The sequence below is a fragment of the Herpailurus yagouaroundi genome, unplaced genomic scaffold, assembly GCF_014898765.1.
Source record: "Herpailurus yagouaroundi ecotype Mexico unplaced genomic scaffold, PumYag 100, whole genome shotgun sequence".
In the NCBI taxonomy this organism is placed as follows: Eukaryota; Metazoa; Chordata; class Mammalia; order Carnivora; family Felidae; genus Herpailurus; species Herpailurus yagouaroundi.
Window position 1 is genome coordinate 46,151,414 of NW_024412391.1, and position 14,003 is coordinate 46,165,416.

General features: G+C 41.3%; 1 protein-coding gene across 6 annotated transcripts in view; it reads left to right on the forward strand.

Moving 5' to 3' along the window:
• OSBPL3 (oxysterol binding protein like 3) overlaps positions 1–14,003 on the forward strand; it is a 181,322-nt gene that overhangs the window by 159,906 nt on the left and 7,413 nt on the right. For all 6 annotated transcript variants that reach the window (XM_040472413.1, XM_040472414.1, XM_040472412.1 and 3 more), the window contains 6 exons: positions 1,090–1,153; positions 5,330–5,408; positions 6,830–6,974; positions 9,880–10,024; positions 11,712–11,838; positions 13,669–13,791. In XM_040472413.1, coding sequence (XP_040328347.1) covers positions 1,090–1,153; positions 5,330–5,408; positions 6,830–6,974; positions 9,880–10,024; positions 11,712–11,838; positions 13,669–13,791 — 683 coding nt within the window. The remainder of the gene's footprint in view (positions 1–1,089; positions 1,154–5,329; positions 5,409–6,829; positions 6,975–9,879; positions 10,025–11,711; positions 11,839–13,668; positions 13,792–14,003) is intronic.

Sequence of the window (14,003 nt, forward strand, 5' to 3'; positions counted from 1 at the left end):
TAACGGTACATTCGCCACTCACATGCCTGGAGTTACTAAGATAACAAGGAAATCTAACTCAGGAGCCCTGTTTCCTTTAGCTTCTTCATTAGTGAATAAAACAGAAATAATGACCCCAGTGACAGAACACAGGGGGATGTGCCATAGTCTCTATTCCAGGGGATTCTCTTTCCTAGAACAAAATTACATTATTTACTGAAGATATTTTTATCTTGACAGAAAATGAATAAAATGTGTATCTTAGCAGTTGGCTAACATTTCTTCAGTGATTGTTTGGCTCTTTAAAAAAAAATTTTTTTTTAACACTTTGTTTTATTTTTTGAGAGACAGAGTTAGAGCAGGGGACGGGCAGAGAGAGAAGGAGACACAGAATCTGAAGCAGGCCCCAGGCTCTGAGTTGTCAGCGCAGAGCCTGATGCAGGCCTCGAACTCACGAACTGCGAGTTCATGACCTAGGCCAAAGTCAGATGCCTAACCGACTGAGCCACCCAGGCGCCCTGGCTCTTTTCTTTTATAGAAACATTATTCTTTTAAAAAATTATCTTGGATCAATCAGTCTTTTAGGTGATTTGGAAAGAGGCTGGGCTTTGTGATACGGAGCTTTCAAAGGAGCAAAATCTGAGCTGGAGCATTTTAGTGTGGCTCAGAAGCAGCATTCTAAAATATCTATTATCTGACATCTTAATTAAAACATTTGCAGGTCCTTTCACAACAGCTAATAGAGATTTTGACATTGGTAGCCAGTGTCAGATTATATGGTTTATGAACAGACGCCCTTGCATGCCCTTGCTTTTGCTTCACACTTTCCAAAGCATCTCTTTATCCTCAACATTTGCCTCTTTGGCTGTTTTTCCCATAGCTTCCAGATGCTTCCATCACCTGATTTCTTCTTAGGCCTGAGGAATTTGAGCAAATCAGGGCTGAGTGTATCAGGAGCGCCCTCTTGAGGACAGACTTGTTGAAGGAAAACTAAACTCATTCGCTTTGACACTGCACATTGTTACATCTCAAGGCCAAGGGTGAAGGAATGGATTTTATGAGACGTGAAAGTCAATTAATTTTTTGTTTTCTGGATTTTACTTCCATTAGGTCAGCCACCATCCACCTATCTCTGCATGTCACGCTGAGTCTGGAAATTTTGTTTTCTGGCAAGGTAATGTGCTAATATATTTGGCCTCCATCGTTTTTTGTAATGTTATAGATTTGTTTTAATCAGGAACTATGGCAAGTGCTTGTTAAGATCAAAAGTATGCCCTGGACGTGGGCTTTGTCGGATGGATTTACACCACTTGGTGTTCATGCCTTCATCTCTGAACAGTTACTGATGTTTGTCTACTTCATAATTAAGGATTCAGGAGGATAATTTAAGTTGTTCCCTTAAAAAAAAAATTTCCATCTATGTCTAGGCCACCACCATTTTATTCCTGTAACTTTTTTCTCTAATTCCACAGCCACTTGAAATGCCTTGTGTATTTCAAGAGACACTAAATACTTACAGGCATTTATCAGAGTCTAGACAACAGGGTTCTTTTTGCTTTTGAAAAATTTAATTTTTTTTCTAAACATCACATTTTATTATTTAAAAAATTTTTTAATGTTTTTATTTATTTTTGAGACAGAGAGAGACAGAGCATGAGCAGGGGAGAGACAGGGAGAGAGGGAGACACAGAATTGGAAGCAGGCTCCAGGCTCTGAGCTGTCACCACAGAGCCTAACACGGGGCTCGAACTCACAGACTGTGAGATCATGACCTGAGCTAAAGTCGGACGCTTAACCGACTGAGCCACCCAGGCACCCCTAAACATCATATTTTATATTGCTGACTTTTTTTTAGTTGGGGAGTTGTTGTCCCTATATTTAGTTTATATTTTGGATTTGGGAGGAGGGTGGGTTGTTCTGAAGAATAAATAAGACTGAAAATATTTCCTAAATGGATTAATTAATTTTGTTAAGTTATATATTTATTCAAAAGGCAGAGTGTACTTTAGGAGGAGAATTTGAACATCCTGGGTTTTCAAACAATGATTTTCAAACAATGAGCACACATCAGTTTTTAAAGCATTTTTCTCTGCTCACAGTGATAACACCTGAGTTACCACATTGCCTTTTCAAAAAACCCTATAAAAGTTAAAAGATATAAAAGAATATTTTGCAAAAATAATAACAATAATAATCCCCCCCCTCCACCCCAATCCCCAGCCACTCAGTTCCTCTCTCTGGAGACAATATCACTTTAGGTTGCAATTACTGTAGTTCCCTTTCGGAACCTTTGCCATTAAAGTTTAGAATTGAAGCTTGATTAGAAACTTCTCTAACTTTCACTGAAACCCTCTGGGAAGAATTCTTGTAAGATCTCTAACTTCCTAATTGCTAAGAGTCACTGACCACGGAAGCATATTATGATGATGATGATGTGATGTATTATGTGATGGGAAGGATTTTCTCCCAAGTAGTTTCTGTGTGCCCCTTACCTTACACAACAGTATTCTCTTCAGCCTCCATTCTCCTTTCTCATCAGCCTTTTCCTGGGCAATCCCACCTATTCCCATAGGCTCATGACTCCCAAATCTTGCTTTTTTTTTTTTTTTTTTTTTTTTTTAAATTTTATTTTTTTTTTTTATTTATTTTGAGAGAGAGAGAGAGAGAGAGAGCAGGGGAAGGGCAGAGAGAGAGAGGGAGAGAGAGAGAGGGAGAGATAATCCCCTAAGTAGCCTCCATGCTATCAACACAGAGCCCAATGTGGGGCTTGACCTCACAAACCTGTGAGATCATGACCTGACCCCAGATCAAGTGTCAGACGCTGAACCAACTGAGCCACCCACGTGCCCCTCTTGCTTTTTAATCCAATCTGACATTTCTCTGCCTTTTAATCAGGTTGTTTAAACCAGTTACACTTATTATGATTATTGATGAAGTTGGGTTTAAATGTGGCCTCTTATTATCTGTTTTCTGTTTGTTGCATCTGTTCTTTGTTCACCTTGTTTTCTTTCTCTGCCTTCTTTGGGACTGAGTACTTTCTATGATTCCATCATACCTCCTTTGTTGGCTTATTAGCTAAAACCTCTGTTTCATTGTTTTAGTTGTTACTTTAGGGTTTATATTATGTATCTTTAATATAGTCTATCTTCAAGTAATATGTCACTTCACATGTAGTGTAATAAACTTACAAAAGTATACCTCCATTTCCCTTCTAATCTGTGACCTCTGTGCTACTGTGAACATAACATTTTATTTACGTACATTATAAACCCCACAATACAACATTACTGTTTTTGCTTTAAACAGCCAATTATCTTTTTATGGTAACAACTTTATTGAGATAAAATTTGTATGTCATACAATTCCCCTATTAAAAAGTATAATTCACTGAGTTTTAGTATATTCACAAAGTTGTCCAGTTACCATCACAATCAATTTTAGAACATTTTTAAATATTTATTGTCCAATTGGCTTCCATACAACACCCAGTACTCATCCTAACAAGTGCCCTCCTTAATACCTATCACCCGCTTTCCCCTCTCCCCCACCCTCATCAACCCTCAGTTTGTTCTCTGTATTTAAGAGTCTCTTATGGTTTGCCTCCCTCCTTCTCTATTTGTAACTTTATCCACCTTTCCCTTCCCCCATGGTCTTCTGTTAAGTTTCTCAGGATCCACATATGAGTGAAAGCATATGGTATCTGTCTTTCTCTGACTGACTTATTTCACTTAGCATAATCCCTCCAGTTCCATTCGTGTTGCTGCAAATGGCAGGATTTCATTCTTTCTCATTGCCAAGTAGTATTCCGTTGTATGTATCCATCCATAGTTGATGGACATTTAGGCTCTTTCCATAATTGAGCTATTGTTGAAAGCGCTGCTATAAACATTGGGGTTCATGTGCCCCTATGCATCAGCACTCCTGTATCCCTTGGGTAAATTCCTAGTAGTGCTATTGCTGGGTCGTAGGGTAGTTCTATTTTTAATTTTTTGAGGAACCTCCACACTGTTTTCCAGAGCGGCTGCACCAGTTTGCATTCCCACCGACAGAACAGTTTCATCACTCCAAAAGAAACCACCCCCACCTACCTACCAGTACCTACCCCACCCCAGCTTCTAATTTCCATCACCCTCTTCCATCCTTAGGCAATCCCTTACCTACTTTCTATCTCTATGGATTTGCCTATTAGGAATATTTTATAGACGTGAAATCATGTGGCCAAGGGCTGCCTGCTGCCAGGCCTATCACTCCCCTGCATCATAGCCACAGCCCCCTACCAGCCTCCCTCCTTTCACCTTGCTCCCCTATGGTCTGTGTATTATCATGCAGCAGTCAGAGGGATCACCCTCTCTGCCATTGTTTTTCTGTTCCTTTTTTTAAATATTCTGTTTTTACTCTGTTCTTTTTCCATTTGTGTCTTCCAGTTGGTGCCACCATTTATGCAAATGAGAAAACTATGAGACCATCTACAAATTCTCCCTGTCTGTCACAATCGGCATCTAATTTGTCAGCTAGTTCTATTCCTACTTCTTTCCTGGTTTGGGGATCATTCCCTTCTACTCTGTCTGCTACAGCCTTAGGTCACTTCGCCCTCACTTATCCTTGGAGCAATTACAGCAACCTTGTAACCTGTCACCTTGCTTCTCATCTTTTGTGCTCCTGGTCCATTTTCTGTATTGGTCCCAATTGCCTCTGCAAAGTCTGTATCTAATCGCATGAGTTTTCTGTCTAAGCAAACATCTTATTTTCCCCCAGTGTATACACACCAGATGTCTTAGCCTGGCTTCTAGAGCCCATTGTTTTTGTACTCAGTCTGTCTTTCAGCTCGTCTCGCCGAACAATCCAGGACCTGTGGGTCAGAACCACACCATGTTCTCTTATACCTCTCTCCCTTTGAACAAGCTGCCTTCTGCCTTCTATTGCTTTTTTTCCTGCCTAGTGAACTCCTGCTTATTCTTCAGAGCCCAGTCTAAGTGCCCCCTGCAGACAGGCCTCTGCGGATGCTTTTCCCCACCCATGTTGGTCATTCCTACTTCTATGGTTCCATTTCTTCTTAAACATACTCAGTTACAGCCTGTGCCTCTCTTTGTGGGCATCACTTGTTTTCACTTTTGTCTCCCTTTCATACTGTGAGTTCTTCTAAGGGAAGGAACTTACCTTATAATTTATTTCCCTGATTCTGTTCCAGATCCTCAATTGGTACATATATTGAATGAAAACTTATCCTGTATAATAATGAATTTTATTATGAAGAGGTTCTATATAGTGGTTGATCATTCATGCAGCCTAAGAATTCTCTGATCTGTGTGGCTCTCCTTTTAAATATGTACTAATTGGTATTTCATTTCAGATGTGAGATGGAAAAACAAATTCTGGGGCAAATCCATGGAAATTGTCCCCATTGGCACCACCCACGTGACTCTGCCAGCGTAAGTTCTTCTGTGCTTAGGAACTTTATAGAATTTAGGGCCAAGATACAGCCTTAGGAATGGGACTCCCATTGTCCCCCATGGTGTTGAGTATATGTTTTTTCCCTTTTCATTGGTTTGACAGTAAGTTCAAATGTACCTCATTTTGACAAGCTCACATTTTCTCTCCTTCAAATGGAAATGCCACCTGGAAACCAAAGTTCATTGAACAAAAGCTCTTTTAAAACTCGTTTCCACGTCTAACAAAATTAAGAATGGTGGTTTGCCTTAACATTGTTGTCCTACCTCACTGTCAGAATTCCTTTAAAGAAAGATATGGACTTGATCCTACAGAGATTATTGGTACTCGTTTATAAAGCCAAATGGCTGTGAGTGTGGCCTCCGGGACTGGGCTAATAGGACTCGTGTACTCACCCTGCCACTTATTAATTGCAAATCCTTGGGCAGGTTACTTAATCTTTCTGATCAGTAGTTCCCTCATCTATAAAACACGAGAAATAAACCACCTACTTTGCAGGGCTTATGAAGATTAAAGGAATAATGTACATAAAGCACTTTAAAGAGTACTTGGCAAATAGTATATGCCATGTGAGTGTTTGGTCTTATTATCATTATCCTCGTAATTATTATATGACTCTGTAAGTCTGAATACTTTCTCATTGTAAAAAGATTTAAGATATGTGTAAGATTTATATATAAAATAGGGGCGCCTGGGTGGCTTAGTTGGTTAAGCGTCTGACTTTCGCTCATGTCATGATCTTGTGGTTTGTGAGTTCAAACCCTGCAACCAGGCTCTGTGCTGACAGCTCAGAGCCTGGAGCCTGCTTCAGATTCTGTCTCCCTCTCTCTCTGCCCCTCCCCCGCTTGCGCTCTGTCTCTCTCTCAAAAATAAATAAACATTAAAAATTTTTAAAGAAAGATTTATCTATAACATAGATATGTGTCTTTGCATATACATATATACATATGTATGCGTGTGCACATATATACACATATGTGTGTATGCACGTGCATATGTGTGTAGAGAGCAGATTGTGGAAGATGCCCCCACCTTCCCCATTGCCTCTTCCGTTTTCTAGTTTGGTGACTTTCGGCAAGTCACCTCTGGCTCTCAGTTTTCTCCTCTGTCAAAGGAGAGAGTGGGTTGTTCGAGGACATCACCAGCTTCCAGTGAAGTCCCTGTCAGCTTCCAGAGTGGCCATCTCTGACTGCTGCTCCCCTCTGTGACACGGATGACTCCTGGGGGAGTGGAAGTCAGAATGCCCAGCATGGCTTAGGCACCCAGTTGGTTCTGGAAATGAAGGAAGGAGTAATTCATTATGTGACTTTTTTTTTTTTTTTTTTTTTTAATAGCAATATCTGTTTGCATTTGCTGCTGGCTCTTCTGGGAATTGTTAATGCCACCATTTCCTCCTTTTTAGCTTTGGAGATCATTTTGAGTGGAACAAAGTGACCTCTTGCATCCATAACATCTTAAGTGGGCAGAGATGGATTGAGCACTATGGGGAGATTGTCATCAAGAACCTGAATGATGACTCCTGCCACTGCAAAGTGAATTTCATAAAGGTAACCGCCAGACAGGCCTTGGCAGAGCAGGGCCTCCGGGCACAGGACATCCCAGGGAACTTTTCACCTTCCCCCTTGTGCCATCAGGCAAGCAATGTCGGGGGATCCCTGGTGTTCCCCCCTCCCAACCCCTCTCACCTGGACCAGGGTTGTGTCCCCTTCGAGCCTCCCTCCTTCCACTCTTACTCCCCTGTGGTCTGTCCTCACTGCAGCAGCCAGAGGGACTCTTACACAATGTAATTCATCATGCTACCTTATGGAGGAAGCTTGAAGACATTACGCTGAGTGTAATAAGCCAGACACAGGACAGGTATTGTGTGACTCCACTTTTGAGGTACCTAGAGCAGTCAGATTCATAGAGACAAAAAGTAGAATGGTGATGCCCGGGGCTGGTGGGTTGGGGAATGGCAGTTAGTGTTTCATGGATACATGGTTTCAGTTTGGGAAGATGAAAAAGCTCTAGAAATATAAAATGATGATGGTTACACAACATAGTCAATGTGCTTAGCGTCACTGAATTGTACACTTACAAATGATCACAATGGTACATTTTGTTATTTATGTTTTACTAGAATGAAAAAAACAAAAGTCACGCTGTATATCCCAGACTTCCTCCAACAACTTCTGTCTTTCCTAGAGTAAAAGCCTGGCTCCTGACAACGGCCCACAAGGCCCTGTGCACTATGCACTGCCCACCCCCCCATGTTCACCCGTGCACACACACACGCACACCGGCACATACACACACATGCGAACACATGTGCATGCACGCACACACACACACCTGCACACACACAGCTGGCCGCACATATATGAACACACACATGCACACATACCTGCCTGTATATGGATATGTGCACACATGCGCACACACACACACTCATTCCTCTCCAATTTCAGCTTCCACCAACCCTTCCTCCCCTTCTGACCACACTGGCCTTTCTCTCCATTTCCTCCTGCTTGGAGCCCTTCTCCACAGATCCTTCATCATCAGCCCTGTCTTGTTAGTCAGTCTCTATCATATCCCATTTTCTTCAACGTTTTTATTCCCATCTATAGTTAGCTTGCTCACTGTTGGTTTACTTGTGTGTTTTCATCTTCTGTTCCCCACACCCGCCTCACCATCCGTGACTCTGGAGAAGCAAAAGCCTGGTCTAATCTTGCTCACTGCTGTAGGCTGATGTCTGGAAAGGCTCATGAACATTCATAGGGTAAATGAACAGATTGGCCAAAGGCAAAAGCGTGGAATAGTCTGCTTACCTTTCCAAGTGCCTCAATTCCCTTAGATTCCTCTTCCCCTTAAAATTATCATGTACTTAACATGGCCTTAAAGGAACATTTGCATTTAATTAAGATCAAAATCAGAAGCCAAGAGATTAGGCTCTAATTGTGGCATTTCATGCAGGACCTCTCTGCACCACCTGTAGCCTGTAGGGGATATTATGGAGAGATAGATGGAGGTCTTTATTATATCCTATAAATCAGACTAGTAATGTTTGAGGTAATATAAAAATGACTCTGCCTTGAAAACTTCATATAGCTCAGCACCCTGAGCCAGGTGAAGGCCACCTGGTTCTCAGCACTTTCCCCAAGGAAATGTGCTTGAATCCCATTTCTACCGTCTACTTAGTACTCACACTTAGGGCCAGAGAATAGATTTCTGTGGCTACAAGAAATGAGGGGATTGGCACACTGGACATACCTCTGGTGTTGAAAGAGAATCTGAAAGCAGATGTGGCCCTTCCCAATGGAGCACAGCCCTTCCTCTGTGGCATCCCCTTGTATTGCCAGCACTGGATTTGTCAGCAAATGTCTATAGTAGAAAACCGGACTTCTGCTTCAGAATACACTTAAGAGCCTGGACGGTATCTGTTGCCACTTTCCTCCATTATTACCTGAGTAGAGACCTCAGGTTTCCATTTCTGATTCAGCTGTGTGATGCTGCTGTACTCTGTCCTTCCTTCCATCTTCCTCGTAGACACAGAAGGGGGAAACCAAACCACCAGAATATGGCCCCAAAATGCCACTCAACTTTATTGGTTTCCAAATATGGATTCTGTTTTGGCTGAAAATAGCACTGGGAGTTTTGATTTATGAAGTAATGCCTTCCGTTCTTTCTTAGAGATTTTTTGGGGGCAGCCAGGTAATGGGGAGATTAAAAAAAGAAAAAAAAAAACAAAAAAAACCCACACAACTCTAGGGAGTTAGACCACCCTCTGCTGGCCACCTTGTGGTACTGTATAAAACCCACAAGGCTGAGCTGAGCTGAGCTGCTCTCTCAGACCAGGACCATTCCACAGTGTAAATAAGGGTTGCCTAACATTCCAATGGATTGGAGGAACAAATCTAGTTTGGGGGAGAAATAATCGGAGAAACTGAAAATTGGTTGCTTTATTATGACCAATGTTAAGGAGCCTCCTTCTTGGTTTACAAAAAGCTATCTAGTTCCCATCTAGAAAAAAAAAATACAAGTTATTTCTCTCTTAAATTGCAGTAGTCAGAGCCACAGTGACATCCAGGGAATGGCTATTCCAGAGGAGGGGCTTAGAGGCCAACCGCTTTATTTGGCCAAAGTGTGAGACCTGAGCCTTTCCTTCTGACGTTGCATGTAGCAGAAGTAGGGAGAAAACCCGTATCTTTCACAAATGTTGCTTGTTCAGTTGCACACTGTAAATAGTTAGCTGTTAATTTCTATGAAGTAATTAAAAGCATGATTTGTTTAAAAAGCCAGAACCCAGAACCAGCACACTATATACAATGCAGAATCATTCTTTTTTTTATTTTATTATTTTTTTTAATGCAAATCATTCTTGTGGTTTTTTTCTCTTTCCTTTGCTTTTCCTCTTAATATCTGTAATAAGTTGACCCCAAAGTACTAAACAAATAACTTATATTTGAATCCTAGGCAAAATACTGGAGCACTAATGCCCGTGAGATTGAAGGTACGGTATTTGACAAGAATGGAAAAGCCGTGCATCGGCTCTTCGGGAAATGGCACGAAAGCATCTACTGTGGGGGCTCCTCCTCGTCCACTTGTGTCTGGAGAGCAAGTTAGTATTCGGGTTAATCAGTTCTGGGCCAGGGGTGGGGGACATGGCCAGAGGAACCGCAGGCGGGCTGGCAGCAGTGTCTGTCTCGTACCTCTAGCCTCTACCTCCTTTGAACTCCATTCGAGCGGCCAGCCCTTCTTTCATTCAGTAATCATTATCTCAGCCTCATCCTTATGCTTCTCAACAACACCTCAGTTGGCCTGCTAGGTCCTGGGTTCTTAATCCTGGAACGAAGCCATTGGTCACTTAATCCATGGTCACTCTCTCTGAGGAAATCTTCCAGGCCACACACATCACTCCTGTGCCTATCTTGGGCACTAAGGAGTGTTAGTGAAGCACAGGAAGTCATTCTAGAGTAAGAATGAATAAAGAGGAAACTGTCAGTAGACAAGAAGAGTGACCTGGGGCTTCTACAAAAGTCAGGGGTCTCCCGGATCCACCCAATACCATTAACCACTCTGATGTCTCTTGTAATTCTAGAAAAATAGCCCTTGAGCAGCTGTGGGGAGAAAGGGCTAGGGAAGCCAAACCTTCATAACATGTCCCCCAAAACCTTTTGAGACGTTTGTCCATCTTTTAAGTCTTGGTCATATTATAAAACATCATTTTGAGATACCACCACGAGATTGCTTTGGGCTGATCAAAACAAAACAAAATAAAACAAAACCATTCTAATAGTGACTTAAATCATTAGGATGTGTGCTGTTACTTAACAAGGAAGGGGTAGGATGGGCCGTGTTTGTTATACAGGCAACTTAGCTGTGTCAAGAGCACAGACCACTGAGAACACATTTTGTCACTACCAGTGTAGCAGTGATACATTGCAAGGGCCCAAGGCTCTGGGTGGTGGCAGCCTGGCAGCTTGAAACTGTGGCAGTGGCCCCATCCTTTGAAGGGTGGAGGCATCCTTCCCCCACTGGGCCTTGTCGTCTGGGCCTGTGGTGGCAGTGGTAGCCCTGATAATCTCTGAATCACCTTCCCACTCATTCTTCCCTTTGCTTGAGGGTTAACACATGTTTGCAGCTGGGTAACTTGATGGAAGCATCCTGTAAAATGCCAGTGGTCCAACAGCCTTACTTCATTCGCTCCCCTTGACATCCAGCTGGCAGTATTTCTGCCGGTATAATCCCACGTCTATTCCCGGCTTCCACTGAGTTAGTTTTAAATATAAATGTGTAAGATATGGAGGGACAAGACTTGGTAAAAGGAAGGGCAGGAATGGAAAAAAGAATAACATTGACCACTTGCTATGGGTTCAACACTATTTTAGGTACTAGACAGAGTTCCAGGAGGATTTGACATTTCTTAAATGAAAAATGGATTCTCCAGAGTTAGAGTGTTGTTAGTCAGGAAAACATGGACCCAGAGTTCTTTTTCACATGTTTATTTTTGTAACAAATTATTTTTATAACTTGCACAGTATAAAAACTTCACAGCATTACATAAATTCCCTATCTGACCACACAAAAGAGGTCTTATCCTTGTAGGTAGAAGAAAACTTACAGAGAAAAAGATTTATGGAGGAACATTCAACACCTATTTGTTAGCCAGAATATTTTAATAGAAATGGAAGAATTTAGATCTGAGAGAGAAAAAATAATAGCTGGTTTGAGATGAAAAGGTGAAGGAATTAAAATGTAATGTAAATGAAAGGAAGTTGGAAATGAATGATTTCTTTTTCTTTTAGATCCCATGCCAAAAGGCTATGAGCAATATTATGGCTTCACACAGTTTGCCCTAGAATTAAATGAAATGGATCCATTGTCAAAGTCTTTATTACCACCTACTGACACTCGTTTTAGACCAGACCAAAGGTAAGGACTTTTTAAAGATCTTTATCTCCAGAGATGTAAAACTCTTTATAAAGAGTCTTACTAACAACTCCCAGGCCATCAGAGGAGCTCGAGAGAGACAATGTCGTTAGGAGTAGAGGTCTACGAGGACTGAAAACAATCATGTCATGGAAGATATGGAGCCCAGCTTAATTCTATGTGTGGCCTGGCCTTTCTTCATCAGTAAAGCCTTATTTCTGTTGAAATATCCCCCCAAAGTGTTTATTTTTAAGAGTTTTACTGCCTATAATAATATAGAACTTGTAACTGTGTATTTGAAAGAGTGAAAAACACCCAATTCCTTTACACTTCAGATTTAAATTATTTTGGTGCACAAAACCTAACTTCTCATTCTAGGTTTGCTGGCCACAAGCTGTGTCATCTTTCTTAGTCTCAGTTTCCTATTCTGTATAATAGAAATAATTATCTCTGCCCTGCGGCCTAATTAAGACTCAAAACCCAGAAAGGAAACAGGAGAATTATATATTTGACTTTATTTAAAAAAAAAATAAACAAACTTCTTCATGGCAAAGTAAAAAAATATTTTTATACCCAGAGTCAAAAAGACAAACGACAAACTGGGAAATCTATATTTCAACTCATTTCATGAATTGGTTTCAAAAATCAAGATTAGGGGCGCCTGGGTGGCGCAGTCGGTTAAGCGTCCGACTTCAGCCAGGTCACGATCTCGCGGTCCGTGAGTTCGAGCCCCGCGTCAGGCTCTGGGCTGATGGCTCGGAGCCTGGAGCCTGTTTCTGATTCTGTGTCTCCCTCTCTCTCTGCTCCTCCCCCGTTCATGCTCTGTCTCTCTCTGTCCCAAAAATAAATAAACGTTGAAAAAAAAAATTTTTTTTAAAAAAAATCAAGATTAACTCACTAAAAAAAAAAAAAAAAAAAAAGACACAGGAAAATGAACTGTTCACAAAGTAGGAAATGCAGATATCCCTTAAACATATGAAAAGATGCTTAGTCCCACTGAAAGAAATGCATATTTTCAAAAATTTTTTAAAAAGTTTATTTTGGGGGGGAGAAATAGAGAGCAAGCAGGGGAGGGGCAGAGAGAGAAAAAAAAAAAAAAGAAAAAAAAACCCAAGCAAGCTCTGCACTGTCAGCATGGAGCCCGATGTGGGGCTCAAACTCACGAACTGTGAGATCATGACCTGAACTGAAATCAAGAGTTGCATGCTTAACCGACTGAGCCACCTACGTGCCTCAAGAAATGCATATTTTTAAAAAATATATAGACATACTAATTCTTAATGTATCAAGTAGCAAGATTCAAAAGTTTGATGTACTCTGAGGCTACAGGCAAAAGGTATGGTGAGGAAACAGGTGGGATGAGAGATGGGGATGAAAGGGACAAATTCCTTTTTATAGATCTGATTTTTTGAGCCATGTATATGTCACCAGTTCAAAAAATAATATCTTCACCACCTGTGTGGCTCAGTCAGTTGAGCGTCCGACTTTGGCTCAGGTCATGATCTCGCAGTTCATGAGTTTGAGCCACACATCGGGCTCTGTGCTGTCAGTGCAGAACCCACTTTGGATCCACTGTCCTACTTTCTCTCTGCCCCTCCCCTGCTCACTCTCTGTCCCTCTCTCAAAAATAAATAAACATTTAAAATAATAATAATGATGATGATGATGATGATGTCTTCCCTAACTACCTCAAAATACTGTTTTAAAGGTTGAAGGGGGGTTCTTACCTATAGGGAAGCATTTTGAATATCCAGTCTTAGATACCTAATTCTAGAAGTAATGATTACAGTATTTTCTCAGAATTTGTGTTGCTTTTTTTCCCTAATGCCTCAGGTTCCTAGAAGAAGGGAACTTGGAAGAAGCTGAAATACAAAAGCAGAGGATTGAACAGCTACAGAGAGAAAGGCGACGGGTCTTAGAAGAAAATAATGTGGAACACCAGCCGCGGTTTTTCAGGTGTGTGCGAATATTGTGTGGGTCATTGGTGGATAGGTACTGGTGACACCTGATGCTTCCAGTATGAAGAGAGTAAATGGGCTGTCCCCTCCCCAAAGGAGAGCCTTCTTGGTGTTTTTCTTGCTTCAGAGTACAGAAACTTCTCCCCTGGAAAATGGAAATTCTGAGTGGTCTAATTCTTTCTTTTTTTTTAATTTTTTTTTTTTTTTTTT